General features: G+C 39.9%; 4 protein-coding genes across 4 annotated transcripts; 2 read left to right on the top strand and 2 right to left on the bottom strand.

Moving 5' to 3' along the window:
* Positions 1-5: 5 nt before the first annotated feature.
* LOC114520223 lies at positions 6-1,227 on the bottom strand. Its single transcript, XM_028540450.1, has 3 exons — positions 856-1,227; positions 617-755; positions 6-469 (listed from the first exon to the last, which is right to left on the bottom strand). Exons 1-3 carry the CDS (start codon positions 1,099-1,101, stop codon positions 327-329), a joined length of 528 nt encoding a protein of 175 aa, XP_028396251.1. The 5' UTR covers positions 1,102-1,227; the 3' UTR covers positions 6-326.
* Positions 1,228-1,387: 160 nt separating this feature from the next.
* Positions 1,388-8,284, bottom strand: LOC114520220 (kinesin light chain-like). Its single transcript, XM_028540446.1, has 13 exons — positions 7,612-8,284; positions 7,197-7,412; positions 6,973-6,987; positions 6,789-6,864; positions 6,596-6,708; positions 6,348-6,466; positions 4,164-4,251; positions 3,752-3,853; positions 3,586-3,669; positions 3,417-3,506; positions 3,014-3,070; positions 2,597-2,836; positions 1,388-2,162 (listed from the first exon to the last, which is right to left on the bottom strand). Exons 1-13 carry the CDS (start codon positions 7,831-7,833, stop codon positions 1,743-1,745), a joined length of 1,842 nt encoding a protein of 613 aa, XP_028396247.1. The 5' UTR covers positions 7,834-8,284; the 3' UTR covers positions 1,388-1,742.
* A 397-nt stretch (positions 8,285-8,681) lies between these two features.
* Positions 8,682-14,593, top strand: LOC114520217 (protein dispatched homolog 3-like). Its single transcript, XM_028540443.1, has 8 exons — positions 8,682-9,032; positions 9,689-11,205; positions 11,882-12,106; positions 12,355-12,480; positions 12,686-12,968; positions 13,087-13,214; positions 13,302-13,388; positions 13,564-14,593. Exons 1-8 carry the CDS (start codon positions 8,846-8,848, stop codon positions 14,227-14,229), a joined length of 3,219 nt encoding a protein of 1,072 aa, XP_028396244.1. The 5' UTR covers positions 8,682-8,845; the 3' UTR covers positions 14,230-14,593.
* A 758-nt stretch (positions 14,594-15,351) lies between these two features.
* LOC114520272 (protein dispatched homolog 3-like) lies at positions 15,352-21,143 on the top strand. The gene is made up of 8 exons (XM_028540504.1): positions 15,352-15,746; positions 15,976-17,531; positions 17,616-17,840; positions 18,065-18,190; positions 18,382-18,661; positions 19,143-19,270; positions 19,361-19,447; positions 20,081-21,143. Exons 1-8 carry the CDS (start codon positions 15,536-15,538, stop codon positions 20,678-20,680), a joined length of 3,213 nt encoding a protein of 1,070 aa, XP_028396305.1. The 5' UTR covers positions 15,352-15,535; the 3' UTR covers positions 20,681-21,143.
* The last annotated feature ends 166 nt before the right edge of the window (positions 21,144-21,309 follow it).

The raw sequence follows: 21,309 nt of genomic DNA, 5'->3' as shown, positions 1-21,309 counted from the left end.
ATAAAATTTTCACAAATAAATGTAATTGAAGAAGGTTAATTCTTTGGGTGGTGGAGGACATTAATGTTCAAAGGATTGCTATGGTAAAGTAACCAAAGGGGTGAATAGGAGGTATTAAGATGTGGATAGGGTCGTGGGGTTAGGTGGGCATACCACCCCAAGGCAACTAGTGGGTACCATCTAAAAATGGATGAGATTAGAATCCTGGAGTAGTTGTATGTGAAAAAAGAGAGGGACTAGCAAATTTGTGTTCCTTTAGGTTGGGTCAGTGGGAAATAGAGAGAATTACATTGACTTGGAGACTAACTATCTGTATTTAAATAATTCTACTTTTTATTCGTTCTTTGTTGAAGAGCAGAAACAAGTGGTTGTTTCCACTTTTCCTCTGGTACTTTCTTTGCCCACTCAGGAATAGCAGAGCTTGGCAGCTGAATGTTTGTCATTACCGATTTTATCAAATTTATTTCATCTGAAAAAGACCAGATGGAATCAGACATCACGTAAGCAATGCCGAACAATTTTCTAACATTGACAAGCAGGATACAAATCTCAGCGACAAAAAGATGGGGGATATTAAGCCGAATTAAGGTAGCTAGCATATGTCAAACTATAATACCTTCACCCATCTGAGCCTGTGAGGAAGATGAGAAGGCGGCAGTTGATGAACCACTAGGAAACGTTCTGGACTCTTCAGGATCTTCAGTTTGAATATCGGGTTTTTCCTCATTACTGTCTGCACTCGTCTCTTGTTCAGCCTGGAAGGAAAGAATGTCTTTATATTGTTGGTGTTAAATATAAATTATATTAAAATAGATCAATTGAATGAAGTCGTATACTTCAATAACAAACACATACCTGTTCAATTTCATTTGCTGCAATATCGTCTTCACTTTGGGCAAGGGAGATATATCCTTGAGCAGCCAAATTTTCGCCATCTTCGTCACTGTCACTTGATACAATTACATCGCCACCATTTTCATGTACTTGTTCAAAATTTTCAATGTTTTCCGACCATTCATCTTCCGTGTTTTGAGGTACATCGTTTCCTTTACTACAAGGGGACATTCCTAGCTTATTTTGTAAACCATCGCAGTCAGACATCGGTCGTTGAAAGCGAGAAATTGTCCGTTTTTAGACAGAGATTGAAGCAAAACAAACCATCTTCTCCAAAAATTGCAACTATCGGTACTTCATGTTCGCTCCACAAGCGAGTACAGAAAAGGTTAATGCCGTCAAATGCATCATATGATGAACGAGCGCAGTAAATGTTACTGTAGCTGGTTCTATATGGTAGCTATGGTATGCAACGAGATGTTTTCCAATAAAACGGTCTAGCTAATTTAAATGTTTCATTAAGAATAGCTAAGCCGACCAGTCACCACTCAGGTTGTTTTTCTCAAGTATTTTAATGACAGCTTGATTCAAGTCAATATCATAATTACATCTCTGAATTATATTATCTTCCTTACGAACGATTACTTTTAATTTAAAAGGATATGTTTGCGTGTTAATTCTTTCATAAAGGCTGTTCTACTCCCTCTACGTATTTCCAAGCAATGCTAGTACTTTCTGTAGTCTTTTGACTGTTCAAAGGAAAGGATTTTCCTCACCCCTAAAGAGTAAAGAGACAGTAAAACAGCCTTTTTATGAAAGGAATGCATAAGGGTCTAACCCTCAAACTAGGTTAAGATTTTCATGGAACAATACGTGTGTGAAGACGATGAAAATGGAGCAATATCATTTCATGAATGAAAGGTATTGGAGCTGCCGTGTCCAGCGTGGCCGCCTTTGATATCTGCAAGATGAGATGTACTTCGTGATATTCGCTCAGATCCAGGAACTTTCGCTTGCTCCGTTAGATTATCACGTGACGAAGAACGGGTCAGCTGCTGATCAGAATCACTGCTGGTCCCAGCACCCATCTTTTCCATCAAACGCTGTCCTCGGTTGCTCAACGTCTTCCTCAGCCTTGTAAAAGCTTTCTCACGTTTGCTGTTTGCGCGCTTGTCTTCATCTCGTAGTGCAGGGTCGTCTTTGTCCACCATCCGAGCGGCACCTGAACCCACCGGGGAAGCACTCCGAGGGGAGTTCGTGCTTGGGGAGTAAGTTCCTCCATCTGATAGAATTTGAACAACCTTGCTTTGACGAATCACGTCTAGTGCCTGAGAGTGAATATTACAAAGAGATTGCAAATTGTTCTTTTAGCATAAAGAAACCCAAACTAAACTAAGTTTATTTGCACTGGATAGCTCTATCAGTTCTAAACTGTTCTTCCTAGAGGTCCAGTAAGGATCATCTCTTATTGATCCAGTGTTACTACAGGAGGAAACCTAAACTAAACTAACTTTATTTATACTGGATATCTCTATCAGTTCTAAACTGTTCTTCCTAGAGATCCAGTAAGGATCATCTCTTATTGATCCAGTGTTACTACAGGAGGAAACCTAAACTAAACTAACTTTATTTATACTGGATAGCTCTATCAGTTCTAAACTGTTCTTTCTAGAGGTCCAGTAAGGATCATCTCTTATTGATCCAGTGTTACTACAGTTCTCGTCTGGTTAAGCTAATTTCTTATCTCCTATTCTCCTCTTACATTTTTCTTCGATCTCAAAGCACACTCCTCCAAGGTCTCAGCAGCTTCGTACTTCCCTTGCCGTCGATACAGGGCACCAAGGTTGCGTAGTGTAGTCGTGACCGTAGGACTGTCAACTTTAGCAGCCTTGTGCCACCCCCCGTATTCACCGTAAGGAGCGTTGTCCCCACCCCGACCACGTTCATCACCTTTGCCATCTGTCTCAGTCCCAAACTCTCGCTCATGTGCACGAGTTAAGACCTGTGGCAGAAAGAGAAATGATATGAAAAAAGAAGGATCTGTACACCAGCAAAAAAAGGATTTGTACACCAGCAAAAAAAGGATTTGTAGACCAGCAAAAAAAGGATTTGTACACCAGCAAAAAAAGAATTTGTAGACCAGCAAAAAAAGGATTTGAACACCAGCAAAAGGTTTTACCTGTTTATATAACGTTTCTGCAGCTTTGTACTTCCCTTGTTTGAGGTATGCTGAAGCCTAAATTATTATAAACAATATTATATTCACAATATTTTGTTCAATGTTCCTTCAATGGCAGAGAATCCACAACCAAGGGCTGGATGAATATGTCGCAGTTGCAAGTTTGTTTATGTTGTATGGTTGTTCAGAAAGAAGAATTCTAATCGTTCGGAGCTCGGAGTCACCTGGAAAAAGCCTCGAAGTACATGCAGGAGGATTGCGACTGAAATAAGTCAGTGAAAGACGCTGGTCTGAAGTGAGTTTCAACGGGGACCTTGCGACTTGTTATCACACTGGCTTGGCTTAGTCTTAAGACACAACGTTCGCATGATCTTGCCTCTTAAGAACGAATTCGAATACATACCAAATTGTTCTTAGTTTTAGCCACATTTGGATCGTCCGGGCCTAGTTTGGTCGTGTAAATCTCCAACGCTCTTTGATAATATTTCTCGACCTAAACAGTTGACGATATGTAAGCGAAGATAGAAGAAATTCAAGCTCAACATAATATAGGGAAGATAAATCAACAATACTTCTTCATATTTTCCTTGATTTTGGCAAAGCAACGCCAAGTTATTCAGCTGCTTCGCCACATCGGGATGATCGTTTCCAAGAACCTGAAAGGTGAAAAGCATATTTATTTTCAACCCGAGCTGTCAGTAGATTTGACTTTGCTTGTTCACTAATAATGACACGAACCTTTTCCCGTATCTCTAAAGCTCTCTTGCATAACGGTTCTGCATCTTTGTACTTTCCTCTCTTTCCATACAAGACCGCCAGGTTGTTTAACGTTGCTGCAACCTGGAAACAAATACCGCAAAAATGTGTAATTTGTGGAAGCTCTTCACGCACAGAGTGACTTCCCCTTAAACCTCATCCAAAGTTGCTTCCTGGTAACCTAAAACTAAGTTTCTTTCGCCTTGCACGAAGACGCCGACATAGAAAGGCGAGTCTTCTACTAAGACTGCAAACTTGGCTGTATCGTAAATCACTGTCGTGAAAGGTAAAGGGTACAATCTGTATGAGATGGATGGGGGTCATTGCTAGATAATCGGGATTGAGAGGGATAGGGATGGATTCACTCATCCAGCAGGATGGCTAAAATACATACAGCAGGATGATCCTCTCCGAGTGTTTTTTCTCTGATCGTTAAAGCGTCATGAAGTAGATTCGCGGCTTCTTTATACTTGTTCTGATCTCTGAAAGAAATGCATCCAGTTCTTTTTAATAATCGGACCACGGTCCTGATATGGGTTTTTACCTCAGTGCTTTTTACAGACCGCTGGTCAACCAATCAGAATAGAGAATTTTGAAAAGCCATATAATATTGTATTTTATTACAACACACTAAAACTATAAACAATATATTAATATAAAGTAATACTTATCTACATATATACCATTAAAAATGAATTAAATTGAACTTTACATATTAAAACATAAAATAAACAGTTTTACTTGTACAAAAATATTTCGCGATAATATATTAGTAGACCCGTTCAAACCTAAACAATATACAAACTCTACAAAATAATCAATCTTTAATTTTGGTAAAATGCAGAAATCACAATTGTAAGTAAATCACATTGGATATTGAGGATATTCCGAGTTGCTGAATCATCGATTAGGGAAAAAGATTGAAAGGTGATTCTGATTTTGCAACAGGAAGGTAAATATTGATCAAGCAGGCGCCGTGTTTCTAGCTCAGAAAACGATTATCAGTAGTTTTAAGTAAAGAGCCTCAGTAACAGCGTCTGGGATGTCAATATTTTACATAAATCATTAAATTTATCATTAATTAAGGTGTTTGTCTTCTGCAGCCGATGCTTGTGATGCAGTGAAATTAGAAAAGAGAAAATGACAATGATGCTGGAAATTATCAAGCACAGTACTTGTACTGGGGTGCAACGCTTTAATACTGTATATAAAACTAATCATTTCAATTAACACTATTTGATTAAATCAGTCCATAAGAGAAAAGGAGCAATATATTAATATAATTTATTACAAAAAGCGTTTTAAACGACCAGACCTCTCACACCAGAATCCTGTCTCTGCTTTGAAGAGATCTGAGTATATAAGGTTTTGAAATCGGGCAAAAACGAACCTTCTCTTTTTCTCTTGGACAAAGCATTTTATGTAGGGCTTTGATAGATCTGGTTGTTTCTTAAGAATTACTGGCGCAAGATTCATCCAATTAGCAATACCGCTATCTGCTGGACAACAAAATGCCACTGTGAAGATGATCAAACAAGCATTTCTCTATACTCTCGTCATGTAGCTCTGCACGTGACTCGCACAGCCGGCTCAATTCATTTTCCATCTCGTCCAGCGGTAGCTCAGAGCTGACCACAAAGCCCGCGGGTTCATTATCGACCGTACACGGCGTGGTGGCCTGGTGATCAATCCTCGTTCGAACAGGCCCCATTATAAACTGAAGGATGTCTTGTATTATGTATCTAGGCAGCTTAACTGTCTGGTGGACTATATTGAATCTATACGAAGAAAAAAACACGTGTCAGCCTGAGCACTCAAATCTCCAGGATAAAACTCGAATGACTTACAACGGGGTGTGACTCATCACGTTGATTTCAAGGCCGAAAACTATTTAAAAACGATACTTCAGGTCTTTTTAATGCAGTAATACGTGTTGTTTTATTGGTGTTACACAGTATTCATGTTTAGAAAATCACATTTAGGAATCGTTTAGGAACTTATCGTGTTTGTAATGAAGATTAGAGGAAGGTTAGAAAAATGTTACAAGAATGTTACAATGTTACAAGAAATGTTACAAGGTTTTAAGGGTAAAATGGAGTTATTGTTGAGGCAGGGTGACACGTTGTTTTTTTCTGGTGAGATTCTTCACTAAAGCTAAAGCTAAAGTTACATTCATAATAAGATACATTACGTGATAGTTTGCCTTAATACAGTTTCGTACAGTTTAATAGTATTTACACTCATCTGTTATAACAGGAGTCATCCTATTACATACTCCATGCTTCCCATAACCGGTTTTATTATCATAATTACTACCAAATATTTAATACTCACCACAAAAAAATGGGGGGGGGGGGGAAAGTTCCAGCGCTTAAGGCCTGACGTGTTACGTCGCTTTTCCAATGCAAAAGCCGTTCCGCGAGAATACAAGCGAATATTTGCAAATAAAAGGGACGTAGTAAAGTGATATTGCTGGTGTCTGTCACAACCATCAGTTGAATCCCTTCACCCAGAAATAACCCCCTATCTTTTTCTAAATTTGTTCAATTCATGCATTTAGATAAGTTTGAATTCTTACCTGTAAACCAAAGCCAAGATATTCAACATTGTGGCAACATCTGGATGATCATGACCTGAAGTCTTTTCTAAATCTTCCAGCGCTTGTTTGCACAAAGGCACTGCGACCTCATATCGACCCTGGATATAGAATATTCCCATGATTATTAAACCATACTTCAAATACACCAATCTATATTCTAAAGCTGATCTAATTCATCATTTCTAACCCAGTATATTAAATCCTAATTCAAAAAGAAAGACACAAACCTGTGAAGCATATTGTATGACCAAGTTATGAAGGGTTCGTAACCTCGCCGGGATTTCGTATACCCCTGCGGTTGTACCAGTTGAAGTCGCTGAGACTTGGCTCAAAGTTTCATCTGGAAGAAACAAATGTTTCTTATAAACATATCATACCTATCAGACACACTCAAAACAAATATTCACTCCTGGCACTTACCATCAACACCATTTTCAGACTCTTCATCTTGAGATAGGTCCGCAATGCTACCATAATCATTTTCAATTCCTTCGTCCTAATGAGACAAATACAAACACAATTCATACATGATGATGTCATATGATAATACATTTCCTAGCCCTTTTAACAGCGAAGAAACTTCTTAAGATGTATTATCACCTACCTGAATTTGTCTATCCTGGTTTTTGATATATAGAAAAAGAAAAGATAAAAATTATATCAAATGTAATGAATTCTTAGTGGATTACAAATGTCAAAAGTCTGTATCTGTCAAATCCTCAGAATTCAGACAGAAATCCTGGGTGCCCGTAGTTGTCCTAGTTGACCACAGTTCAAGAAAAGGAGGCTTTCTAATGAGTGTCTTGTACTGGTTATATTCCTACTTACATCATCATATTTCTTCATGGACTGCATGAATTCCAAATGTTGCTTTTCTTCCTCTAACTGAGCAACTTTCTGCTCGCTTTCTTGAAATTTCTGTTGCGTTACAGAGAGTTCTTCTCGTAGCCAAGCGTTCTCCTGGCATAGTCGCCGAACCTGAGCCTTGAGCTTTTGCTTCTCTGCCTCCACGGTACTCAGGTGACTGCCGAGGGCCATCATAACCTGGAAGAATGTTTAGATGAACATGGTGAGCACTTTAAACACTAGGTATACACTGACCCTTGCTGAGAATGAATAAATCTGTGTATTATAATACTATTTTTCAAAGAACTGGTTGGTAAAGATTTACTGGTAGAATACAATAAACAATATCGTCACACCACAAACGATATAATGATATATATTCAAGCAATCTTTATACCTGAGCTTCACCAATCCCTAATTCGATTTTCTCCAAAGATGATTTTAAAATGTCAGTTTTAACATGTCCGGCGTTGCCATAATTTGATGTCTCGGGAGTCAGATTTTTCAAAATCCCAGAATGTTCATTCTTTAAGGTTTCCAAACCACGGACAACGTTTTTCGTATTGCTTATTATCTCGTCTTGTGAGAGTTTCCTATTTTCGTCGTTTTTAGCAGACATTTCCACAGGATAATTATTACCACAATGACACCGTCGTCCGCCCAGTCACTTTGACTATTGTAAATCTGTGCGCTAAAAAGCCTTCACCCGGCAGAAATTGTGGATATTTTCGTCCGCTTAAACCAGAAGAGATATCCGTCACGAAGATTTCATTGAAAACTAGCCTAGAATACACGGTAAAACGTGAAAAGAAAGCTAAATTTTAAATGAAAACAATCTATTTTCATTTCAAGTTGACACTATAAATAATGAAATATGGCGTACTTTCTCGTCCGCCGACAACAAACCGCAAAAAAGGTCGAATGGAAAAAACTTGATTTGCTAATTACGCATGCGTGGTGTTAGTCTTCATCGTGGCATAATCTGCACATGCGTAAAGGTGAAAAGGGTGTGGTAAAGGTGAAATCGTTCGTACCAGAGACCGAGTCTGACCGACCGCCCTTTAATCACTGACTACAATACACAGAATTTCACATAGAGAATTTGCCATTGTGATCGTCAGATCAATAAACTGCCGTCAAGAAAAATTGCTAACAATTTGGTGAAATTGCTTCGCCTTGAAAAGTAATTTGAGAATAATTTGAGAATGCAACAAAAGATCCATGAGAACAATGTTACAAAAACAGAAGATGTGAAGTAGGCCATATTACTGTGAAGCTTCCGAAAGTAAATTATACTTTTCAAACACAAGCCGACGTTTCCCTATTCGCCATTCAATATGGCCATTAAAAAAACTAAATAAAGTAAAGCATTGAAAACCAAACAGCCAATATTGTTAAACCTTTACTTTTAGATATGTAAATTTTCCATAATTTATCAGACTTTCAACCGACAACCTTGTTAATAATGTAACACCCACTCAATGAATATCGATATTGGATTTGGGATTTGAAATGCAAATTTTGGCTGCAAACTTCACCTGTCAAACCGCAATAGATACTGAAAACACTATTCCGTTACATACGGTGTCACGTCGTTTACTTATTAAAATTTAAAGAAATTAAACAAACAAATGTCTGGTTCGTATCCACCAAGCGAGACTGTGGATAGCAACCAGGAAACTATGGAAAGAATTGCGCCGAACGATGAAGTTTTCAACGCGAAAAATATAACAGAATCCGAGAACGAATTGACTTTGCCAAGAAAGGAACCCAGCTGGTTTTGCAAACTTGTCGTATTTCGTCCGGTATCGGTCTTTGGTATGTTGCTATGTTTAAAATATAAATTCAAATGTTGAAGATTAAAGTTTTCTAAACTTTCACAGCTTAAATCAATAGACTACTGAAATATACGTCAGTCTAATCGTGCAGTATTCACATAATAATATTCATAAAAGTAGTATATGAAGAAACGTGAGGAGCTAAAGCATTTTTGACACAATGACAATGTGCACTCTCTAAGTTGATAAAATTTGTCAATTTTACCTCAACAGTATTGCAATCATTAATAATATAATAAATCAACCATCACGTTGCCGCTAGCTCCCAGCGGAAGGAAAAAGTAATTGTTGTCAAGCTATGTTTTCTGTACAAACCAGGAAGCCAGCATTTTACGCAACTTTAGATATGCAATGAATCTTTAGATATGCAATGATACTGAACTAGGGACCTTGAAATATAAACAAAAACAGGAAGTTTGACAGCTGAATCTGGCTAGGTCGTGATTCAGAGAAGGACTACTGACAATAACTGTTAGAATTTAGTCATCATATCAAAGTATTAGAAGTCGTCTGCACCTGATTACCGCAACGTATTTTTCGTTCAATACACGTCCCTTCCGATGGTTCCAAGTGCAACTGAGGCAGTAATCTAAAAGTGCAAACAGTTTGCTAACCTTTTCTCACTCTTTTCTATAGCGGTGACCTTGGGCGCCCATGTTCTGCTACTGCTGTTAACAGTTCTTCTTGTCATCAGCGGTTACGACATATTGCCAGCAGACTTCGGTCGCGTGCCGTTGAACCTGGAGAAAGACGACACGAAGCTTCGTTTTGACGCGTTTAACTTCGCAAAATATGGCGGCGCTGTCACAGCGAAACCTCCCAATGCAGGAGCACAACATGAACGTGGGATCACGTATCAAACACTCGAATTCGTTTACGAACTCAAAGACGCGAATATTCTGACAAAAAGCAACCTTCTACGAATGCAGGAAACGGAGAACGCAGTTCTAGAGAAGGAAATCTACAAAGAAAAACTCTGCCAACTCGTGCAGAGTAAAAATGGGGCGAAAACTTGCAGACCAACGTTCTCTCTTCTTCGTTTCTTTGATGGTAGCTACCAGAAGATGCACCCTGATTTGTACGACCCGAATTTTGAGAATATTTCGCGGGTTCTTATGACTGCTCGTGCTCTTAATCTCACGAGAACATATCTCGCTTATCACTTGGGCAAGGATGTAGAATTCGATAAAGTCAATGATATCGTTAGAACGTCATATTGCCGCAGTCTGCTGTATATAGGCTGGCCACTCGCGGGATATGATAATGTTCAGGAGAAAGAGGAGAAACAAACTGAGAGCTTAGATGAATATATCTTCACAGCGTTTGGTAGCAGTCTAGCTAACTTGGCAAAGGAGGGGATTGGCGCCATGAATTTCTACTATAACAACCGGGCGTTGCGAAGGAAAGCCACCCAGGAACAAGTCATAGCCGATATGAGACTTGCAATTATAAGCTTTGTCTTTATAGTCGTTTTCATGTGGCTACAAACTGGTTCGTTGTGGGTCACAGGTTGGGCCATTTTCAGTATTCTGTCAAGTTTCAACATCGCCAACCTGATCTATCGCATTATCCTGGATTATCGTTACTTCGGAGTGTTCCACGTGTTATCTATCTTTATAATACTTGGCATTGGTGCAGATGACATTTTCGTATTCACAGATACCTGGAAACAATCGGAAGGAATTGAGTTCCCAAGCAAGGCTCATCGGTTAGACTTTGTTTACAGACGAGCAGCCAAAGCCATGTTCATAACATCATTTACAACAATCGTCGCATTTCTCTCCAACGCCCCGTCTCCCCTTCTGGCCATTTCGAGTTTTGGCGTGTTTTCAGCTGTGCTGGTCTTTGTAAACTATTGCTCCGTCGTCATCTTCTTCCCAGCCGTTGTCATAATGCATGAGACGTATCGCATTGGCAAATGTTGTTGCTGTTTGTTGACATGTTGCAAGCGACAAACACCGCAGCCTGATGATAGTTCGGCTCAAAATAAAAGGAAAAGATTGGGCAAATATATCGCTGAATTCTTTGAAGAAACATTCTTTAATAAGGTAGTGAAACACAAGATAACAAGATATGTGGTGTTGACCTTGTTCTTAGTTGTTATTATCGTCTCGATCATACTCGCTATTGGATTAGAGCCAAACGAGGAGCAGGTGAGATGTTTATTCCTTAACAAACACATTTTTTCTTGATAAGGGCTGCTTTACACTGTAAACGGGCGTAAAAGCTTAAAACTTTTCGGCTAAATTGTTATATAATTATATTTATTATAACTGTTTAACCATGTATATAATATAAGCATGAATGCATGACTGAACCTTGGTGACCTTTGGTAAGTATATTTAGTTTTTATTTACATCACCCAACCACATTTGTGTGCGATGCGTGTATACTGGCGTGTTCTATGCTAATCAATGCGGGCAATCCAGTGAATCCACCAATCACCGGGGGGTATCTGGCTAAAAAATACGCTCGAAAGGCGGAATCGAACCGCTCCGACGCTAGTCGGCTACAGGTTTGAAGCCTGCACCCCACACCAGTGAGGCTCATTCAAGCAATATATATGCTAATCACATTCATATTTATATCCGTAATTCTATGCTTTGTTCCGGCCTTGTGGGAGGATTGTCAACGCATCTATTTGTCATGCGCAAAAGTTATTTTCGGGAAAAACGTCGTTCTTTAAAAGTTTTAGGTTTCTAGTTCTTTAGTTACTGAAATTTCAGATCCCTCTTTATAACTACGTTCATATAATTAAATTTTTCATACATTCTGACTCTGATAGTAAGATGCAGCATCCAGTTAACATAACGTATATATTTTATCCAGGTTGAAATCTGGAGTCCTGATACGAACTGGGCGAAAGTGAGAAAGCTTCGTGAAACGAAATTTGCAGCCAGCGAGAGTGATCGTGTGGTTAAGGTGACGATCGTGTGGGGTTTGAAAAATCAAGATCGTAGCGACTGTCATCACACGGATTTCAAATGTCGAGGGAAGACGATTTTCGATACAAGTTTTGATATGAACTCTCCGCCGTGTCAAAGATCAGTTCTTGTATGAATACTGCATTACTAAGTGTATTACACAGGATGTGGGGAGGGGAAGGTGGGGAACAATAGTTAACCACAGGGGGAGCAGGTGGGGGGAGTTGGCAGGGGCAAAACTGTCACTTATATCACTATTTGGAGTGAAAGGCGAAGTGAATGTTTGTTCTATAAATATTCAGAATTTGTTCTCACATTTTTGACTCGCAGAGTATTATCCTTGACAGCAAACTTACTTTGATTAAATGTTTGCTGTAGAATTTATGCGAGAAATTGAGGAATCCATCACCAGACATTAGTAACAAGCTTAAATTGAGAAGAAACCAGGTGACGGGCAAAATTGAGATGGAGTGTTTCATGACGAGAATGGACGAATATTTTAAAGTGTGTAAACCAGATCCGTTTATTCGATAACTACCGTTAACTCTATCTTCAGAGCATGACCACTGTCTCTGACCACAGTTTTCCTTCAAACATCATGCCTTCTTATTGCGTGTCCATCTTATCTCATCCTTCTTCAACTTCTTTGTAATATCTCTGCATCTTCACCATGTTTTCCATCCATCATGCGCTATGTTTTAAAATTTAGGCTGAAGGAAACAAATCCAAGTACACACCGAACAGCGACCTGAGCATTCCTTCCAGTGAACAGAAGATGACGACGTTGATGAAAGGAAACCCTTCACGTTACAACATGTCCATGCACTCAAAAGACTATTTTCGCTTCTTCGAAGTCGGCCTTGGATTCTTTCTGAGAAATGGCTCTCAGTCTACTTTTGTCAACAACTATGATTACAAAACGTACAGTAAATACTTCGGTTCAAGAAATGATATTACAACGTCGGGAACTTATGAAGGTCTGAAGCTACAAGGTAAACTGAAAAAGGTGTCTCTATCGATCCCAAATGATGGTCTAGTAGCAAATATATATTTTTTACTCTAATGCTGGAGATGAAAACTAATAATTCGCTACGCCTTTTCTTTCCTTAGAAAATCAATATGGTAACTCGTTATTATTTATGGCAGTCGCCTTCAATACGTCACTTCAGGTCGCGAAACTTGGCTACAAAGCTGGGCTACCTGTACAAGACAACTGGGAGGATTTCGTGAAAACTGAGGTACGCCGGATAGCTCTGTGTGATTCGTATTGCTATCATCAAAATGTTCATTTATTTTCTTTACGTTTGCATGTTCATGAAACACAGATGGAGGAAATGCCACCGTCGTGCAACAAAGCATTTCAACAAACTGTTGACGGGTTTAATATTTGGCATTGGTTGAAAGTGCAAAAGGTAAGATTCCGATGTATGTTCTACAAGAGTTTAGCATCAAATGTGGTATAACAACTGCCTAAATAGACAAAACACTTCTCGACGTTTCGACCTGAACTACAAGGCTACTTTTCCTTATATTGGATAGTCGATAAAATGGCTTATGTAATTGACGGAAGATTCACATTCCTTTTAGATTTTGATTAAGAATGCCGTTCAAGGAATTGTGATTGGACTCTTGCTTGCTTTGTTCGTTCTGATAATTGCAACAACCAACGTCATTGTTGGTATCCTAGCAACGTTCACCATAGCGATGATCACGTGTAGCGTCCTAGCAACCATCACCTTGTTGGGTTGGAAACTTGGCGTTTTGGAGTCTCTGAATATGACCTTAGTCGTTGGCCTCTCTGTGGATTACGTTGTTCATTTAGCAGAGGGATATATGGAGCTGGAAGGGGGTAATCGACTACGACGTACGAAGCACACTCTGGGACATGTGGGTATATCTGTGGTCTCAGGCGCATGCTCTACACTCGGAGCCTCTGTGGTTATGTTTGCAGGAAAAATTATCTTTTTTATTCAATTCGGAACATTCATATTTGTCACTATCGCCTTTTCTACACTTTATTCGCTCGTGTTCTTCAGTACAGTGTTAGCTTTGGTTGGACCGGAAGGAAAGCACGGATCTATTTTGCCCGTTGTTCGTAAAATGAAAGATATCATCATAGGAAAGGGAAAATATGATGTCATTTGCAATCAATGCAACGGTCAAGGTTATCACAAGAGAAGCGATTTAAAACGAGATGAAGACGGCGGAGCGAATGAGGGAGGCCTGGGAGCGTGTGACGTCCCTAATACTTGATCACTCGGTCCCATAGGGCAGTGACTGTTGAATCTCAAGGATATTAATTAATTTTATAGAGATTGCCGCGCTTTCGTTCAATACACGATGAGTAATGAAGAATAGCGAGTCTGTCTTTTGAATGGTCACCCCCCCTGAAGAATTTGCATTTGGTCGCTTGGAAGCTGAGCATTCAATGTGAGAGTTTTTAGCTCATATGTCATGTACAGAATTATATTTAAATAATTGATTGCACACCGAATAAATGTATTTTACCATACTTCATATTACGGTAATCGTCAGCATGTAATAATGACAGGTAATTGAGGGATTTTGTCACCTCTGAGAGGCATCACTTCCTCGAGTATTCTTGAAATAAATACATTATACATCATTTAGTGTCAATGTAGTGTCTGTCATATAGTCATAGTCAAAGAAAACACCACCCACCGAATACTTCGCAAACTATAGCGCCCGTTTGAAAGAAAAGTGATCAAATATTAAACGCAAATTATGAGCAATCCGTGCAGGACTTGACAGCAATTAACTTTGGCGGCTCAAACAGGACAAACACGAAATTATATTGTCTCCTTGGGATTGGAGGAATACTGTTTAGAATGATGAATTCTTAACACTTTGCCTGCTGTTTTTCCTAATTCGTATTTTAATCTGCCGCGATGTCATTGAGGTTTTGAGATATGCAGTTTTTGAGATATGCCGCGAGTCAATTTTACACCGACATAGTTATCCTGTATCTTTACATCTCGGAAAACAATATATCTATTATATTATCTATTATAGAGCCCCTAGGATTTACGATTATTGGATTAAACTAAGGTTTTATCCTGCCCAAATCTTCAAATATACCTTTATACTCTTTTTCGATTTAATTTCTTAGTTTAATAAGACGTTTTTAATTCATGGTACGTCTGAATTTTCAAGCAATATTTACTTACGATTACAAACACAGACGTTTCATAAATTCATAATTACTTTACCATAGAAACGAATTGTGCCTTTTAGAATATAGTTCAATTTGAGATAGTCATATCTTGTCGTTTTCAAGTGTCTGATAGGAGACTACAGACAGCGTCAGGTGATGTAGACTATCTAAGTCTAAGAGTTTCAACGTTCGTGTCGGATGCACAAAAACATCGCCAAGAGGCTTTGCAAACGAAATGTTTGATGTATTTGAACGTTTTACTAAAACGAAAGAAAATAAAGACACCCGTAAAGTGTAATTGGTATGGGAAAAGTTTCGTTGCGAGACAAATGACAGCCTATTTTTTTTGTGGAGATCGGATAACGCTGTGAAGTTATCATCAAAATGATACAGCGAGCCACATCAGTAGATGATGGGATATCGGATGATATTCATGTTGATAATATCGATCCAGATCAAACAGTAGACAATAAGGAATTAAACGCAGGTGTTGGTGTTTCCCAGCCTAAGATCTCCGAAGAAGGCATGAGTCCCTCTCCAACAAAAGAATTGAAGATTTGCAAATTGTTTGCAACATGGCCTAAGTTATTTTTTTGTAAGTATCTTTCTCGCAAGTTGTTGTATTGAACTGTATTTGAACCGTTCATTTATCTGTATTATCAAACATCAGACTATTAAATTATTACACTTCAGCTGGAGTCTGCTGGACGCCTTTAAGACTGATATTTACTGCCGGCAGCGGCGTTAATGGTTGTACATACAACTGCCACTTGCAAACGGACATAATATTAATCACCCGGCACATTCTCCTTTGTTTCATCTAGCACTAACATTGTCGTGCCATTTGCTGCTAATATTTATGTCAGTCATTCTGTATATCGTCGGCTACGAAATCCTTCCGATCGACTTCAGCGACGTACCGTTAAATCTCGAAGATGACCCGACCAAGTTACGGGCGGATGCGTGGAAATTTGCCAGCGAAAGCGACGCGGTTACGCTCAGTTCTTCTGTCGTCAGCGGTAGCACGAAGAGAGTCGTGCGGTATCAAGTACTGGAACTAGTTTACGAATCACAGGAAGATAACGTACTCACGAAAACAGACCTGAAACAAATTCAAACTTTTGAAAACGAGCTTCAGAACAACACGATTTGGGAGCGAAAGCTGTGCTTGTTGAATCCGTCGCAAACTTGCCAAACGACCAGCTCAATTTTGCGATTCTTCGACGGCACATATCGCAATTTTCACAAGGATTTGTTTGACCCAAATTTCGAGAATATCCACAATGTCCTAGAAACTGCACAGTCGCTAAATAAAACCCGATCAATACTTGCTTATCACCTGGGAAAAGACGCGATTATTCGAAATGAAACGGCTCGATCAAGGTACACGCGTTCTTTGATGACCATCGCCTGGCCTTTGGATGGTTTCAACAGTACTTTGAATAAAAAAGACGAGCAAATGGAAAAACTAAACTCTTTAACTGTTGACGCGTTTGCGCAAAAGCTCAAGGATACATATAAATCAGGTTTATCCGGTATTCAGTTCTATTATTATAATCGCGCTATTTATGTTAATGAGATAAAAATTCAGGTTGTTTTGGATTTTCTCCTAGCCGGGGGGAGTATGGTGTTTATTTTTATGTTTATGTGGCTTCAGATCGGATCATTATGGATAACATCTTGGGCTATCTTTAGTATACTGTCTAGTTTTGTCATAACAAACTTCATTTACCGTGTCATACTGGATTTTCGCTATTTTGGCGTGTTCCATGTTCTCTCCGTGTTTATCGTCCTGGGGATTGGTGCCGATGACGTATTCGTGTTTATGGACTCGTGGAAAAGCACCGCACACGTGACCGTACTGATTACCAGACTCTCCGAGGTCTACAGCCACGCGGCTTCAGCCATGTTTGTGACGTCGTTCACGACGATGGTTGCGTTTCTCTCCAGTTCCCTTTCGCCGTTGCTCGCTGTGTCAACCTTCGGGACGTTCTCGGCACTGCTCGTCGCCGTCAACTACCTCTCAGTTGTGTTGTTCCTACCCTGTGTCGTTATCATTCACGAACTATACCTAAAAACAAGCAACTGCTGCGTCGCGTCATTCCCATGCACAAACAGCAATCGGAACGAACCAAACAATTGCTCACCATGTTGTTCAAGAACAAGCAACACTGTTCATCCCGTTCAGAGCAGTTCAAATTTACTTCCCACTGAGCCACCCCAAACCATAACACAAAAGCTGGCAGCGTTATTACAAGGACCATATTTTAAATGTTTCGTGGGCCACAGAAAAATTCGTTGGTTTATTTTGCTGGTTTTCGCAGCAATCTTGGCGACATTCCTTGCATTTGCTACGTTTATTAAACCGGACGAAAAACAGGTGAGACTTGCGTTGAAAAAAAGTTCTGAGATTTTGAAAATGCGTGTTACGTGATGTTACAGCATTTAAACAATTCATTCGTAGGTGGATATGTGGGTGCCTGGCACGAACTGGTACGAAGTGAAACGGTTAAGAGAGTCTGCATTTCGACCAAGTGAGGAAGACAATATTTTTGCTGTTCATATCATCTGGGGTTTGAAGGAGCAAGATCGAACAAACTGCCATTTCACTGACTATAAATGTAAAGGAAAGACGGTGTTTGACACGAGTTTTGATCTCAATCCACCCCCCTGTCAGAATGCTGCACTGGTGAGTATAGTGTGATTGTACTCCTTTGTGGCAGGGGGGGGGGGGGCAGTAGGGTACTTACAATAAGCGAGTACAAATTATAGCTTGTCTTGGGCCCCGTTAAAGTGGTGTGGTAACACTGGACAAAAGAGTGGTTGCTATATATAACTGAAATTCTGAAAAGTGGATCTGAAAAGAGACCATGCTTCTGGCTAGTAGTTGAGTACTGCTGCTTCTTCTTTTAGAGTTTATGTCAGAAGTTGAAAGATCTACCAAGAAAACAGCAAGACGCTTTGAAGATACGACGCAGTCTTGTTTCTGATGAAGTGCAGTTGAAATGCTTGCTAGCAAGAATGAGAGAATACTTCGAGGTTAGCATAATCATACCGCATGTTGTCTTATCGATTGTAAACTTAGTTTCTTAGAGGCCAAGTAGAGGAGGGAACATCGCTTGCGGTCCTGCACCAAGTGTCACTAGGAAGTACTGAAAAAATATTTGACCAACTGATTGTAGATGCCATGCAGTGATTCGATTAAAGCATGTGAACGTTTCTTATTTCAGGTTGAAAGTAACAAGTCGAACAAGTACCCTTTAAACACAAATCTTCGCTTGCCTGTTAACGCCGAGAAAATGGGAATTTTAATGAAGGGCAACCCGCAGCTGTACAATAAAACAGCGTTACCTGAAACATATTATCGGTATTTTGAACTGGCTCTGGGTTACTTCATAACAGATGGTTTAAAACCCGATTACTGGAGAGATTACGATTTTCAAACTTACTCTCAGCTCGTTGGTGGAGAAAAGGATCCTAGTGCTCTAACCAGTAGCTCTAATTTACAAGGTTAGTGAAGCCCGGCTGTTTTTTATCGCCGCTACGCGAAATTGGCCACACGAAATACAATACACGCTTTCACTGCTTAACAACACTGCCGAATTAATAAATTTATAAATAGAAAAAATTAAATTACCCATTAGGAGAACGGACTAAAATACACACGCTTCACACAGCTGTTATAAGGGCCTGTTCAGATGACGAGATTTTGAGCGAGGTTTGGCCGAAGCGTGAAGACTTGTCGACTTTTTTCGTGAAAACGAGCGCATACAAGTTGATGAAGAATATTTGCTCGTCTGTGCGGGGTCTCTAGTCCGAAAGCAGTTGACTTTGATGAGTAAAGGCTTGTGATACAGATACAATGCTTCATTCTTCGTGAAAACTCACAGGGTTGCCGAGCATCATTTAATGCCTAGAGTGTGGGAGGTGGCTAACCTTGCGGTCTTCGATTGGGTCTGCGGTTAGTTCATTTAATTATCGTTGTTTTCAGGTAATAAATATGGGAATCGTTTACTTTTTATGGCTATCGCGGTGAACACAACGTTATCTGCAGATAATCTGGGATATGAACGTGGCTTACCCATCTATAATGAGTGGGAGAGTTTCGTTAAAGATCAGGTATATCAACACAATAGTTACCATCATCCTTATCGCTGTCCTTAATTGAGAAAAAATTGACGTTAATTAAGCCGTCTCCCTTTTTATCAGATGAAAGAAATGCCACCGTCCTGTCGACAAGGTTTTCAAGCGACCGTAGATGCACGCAATGCCTGGCATTGGATTAAAGTCCAGCAGGTACATATATATCAAACATACCCAAGCATATTCCGCCTATCCTAGCTCGGGTTTATCTTTTACTTTTTTCCCCGTTATCACAAGTGGAAAGAAGACGATGATGCTTGGAGGGAGCCTGGAGGGCAGCGTGGGTAGCGTCCCTCTCACCTTTCACAATCGGGGGGAAAGGTACCTCACTACCTCTCATTGAAAGTCGGTAATGAATCGGCTTTGTGGTATGTACCACGCTAGATTTACAGCCAACGAGCATTAAGCTAAGGGCCTGTTTATGTGGAGCGAGTTATCCCGGCTAAACGAGGTGAAAACTGCATATAGTGAAAGACTGACTAATTAGGTTAAGCCTTTGATGTGATGCGCTTGTTAACTCACCTAGACGGGATAACTCGCTCCATGTAAACAGCCCTAAATGCAGCCAATTTTTCTGACGGGAACCCCCCTCCCAGATGTTTGGTAAACACTGCCTCAGTATCCGTAAATACAGAAGTGTTTATTCATGAAATCTTCCCCCATGCCTTCATAACTTTCTAGTGTCCCTGGTTGTTTGGTATACTCAACGGGGCAAAGCTATCGCATTTCGTAGATTGGGCTGGTACAACTGAGCTTAGAATGTATGGAACTATTTATTGCATTTAGATCCTTGTCCGAAACGCTGTACAAGGTATAGTACTGGGTCTGTGTCTCGCTCTGGTTATACTGACTGTTGCAACAATGAACTGGATGATAAGTCTCCTAGCAACGCTGACGATTGGTCTGATCACGTGTTGTGTTGTGGGCGTCATACCAATGGCAGGATGGAAACTAGGAATCTTAGAATCCTTAAATTTAACTTTGGTTGTCGGTCTTTCTGTTGATTATGTCGTACATCTGGCACAAGGTTACGTCACCGCGCAAGCTACCGGAAGATTGGAACGAGTCCAAAGCACACTTGGTCACGTGGGCATCTCAGTGCTGTCAGGCGCATGCTCAACTTTAGGTGCATCCATATTCATGTTCGGCGCGAAAATCTTATTTTTCTTTCAGTTCGGGATTTTTATATTCTCGACGGTGGGATTTTCATTAGTTTTTTCCTTGGTATTCTTTGTTGCCGTCCTTGGTCTGGTTGGACCCGTGGATAATGCGGGGTCACTATCACCTTGGGTGGGGATGTTTGTGGGTTACTTGAGGGGTAGAACCAAGACTGACGTGGATTGCAAGGGGTGTCGTGGAAAGGGCTTTGTGAAGAAGGATACGTAACGATAAAAAAGGAAACGTAAATCAAGATGCGTGCGCACAAGAAACCCTCAATGAACAGAAATGTTTGGTATGCAGAATATGTAGATGCTCATGCTGAATAACATGGCGGATTTTCATCGCAGTATTGTGCATTTGTGCCTAAAGGTCTGTGCGTATTGAGAAACCGCTTCATCCTTATATTGCCCTGTGGCCAAGTCAAATTTCTATCGTAGTCCGCAGACAGCGCACAAACCATCAACGAAACCACCGTAAAAAGTGAACTGTTAGTCTGATTTAGAACTAAAAATAGGCGACTGCTTAGTAGAAAGGAATGGGGAAAAGTGTGGTGGGTTAAAGGTTTAATATAATTTATAAAATAAACGTTGTGAACGTACGTAACTTGTGACGTTATGCAAGATAGCAGGAAACCTAATTATGACCTTATTAGTGTGGAAAGAATATAATTTCCTGACCTAATTAAAAATAGTAATCTTTCATACCCAACATTCGCTGTTTTTGTAATATTTCCGAGTACCTCAATGACACTTCGGACCCCTTCGATGACAACGAAATACGACACGATGGCATCAAATGAAATTCTTGAAAATGTTAGGCTGCCTTTCGTGATCACGCACGCGGGAACAAAATGT

This window comes from Dendronephthya gigantea, unplaced genomic scaffold, assembly GCF_004324835.1.
Source record: "Dendronephthya gigantea isolate DGI-Jeju-01 unplaced genomic scaffold, DenGig_1.0 000015F, whole genome shotgun sequence".
In the NCBI taxonomy this organism is placed as follows: Eukaryota; Metazoa; Cnidaria; class Anthozoa; order Malacalcyonacea; family Nephtheidae; genus Dendronephthya; species Dendronephthya gigantea.
Note: the sequence above shows the minus strand (reverse complement) of the source record. Positions and strands in the feature narration are given on the sequence as shown.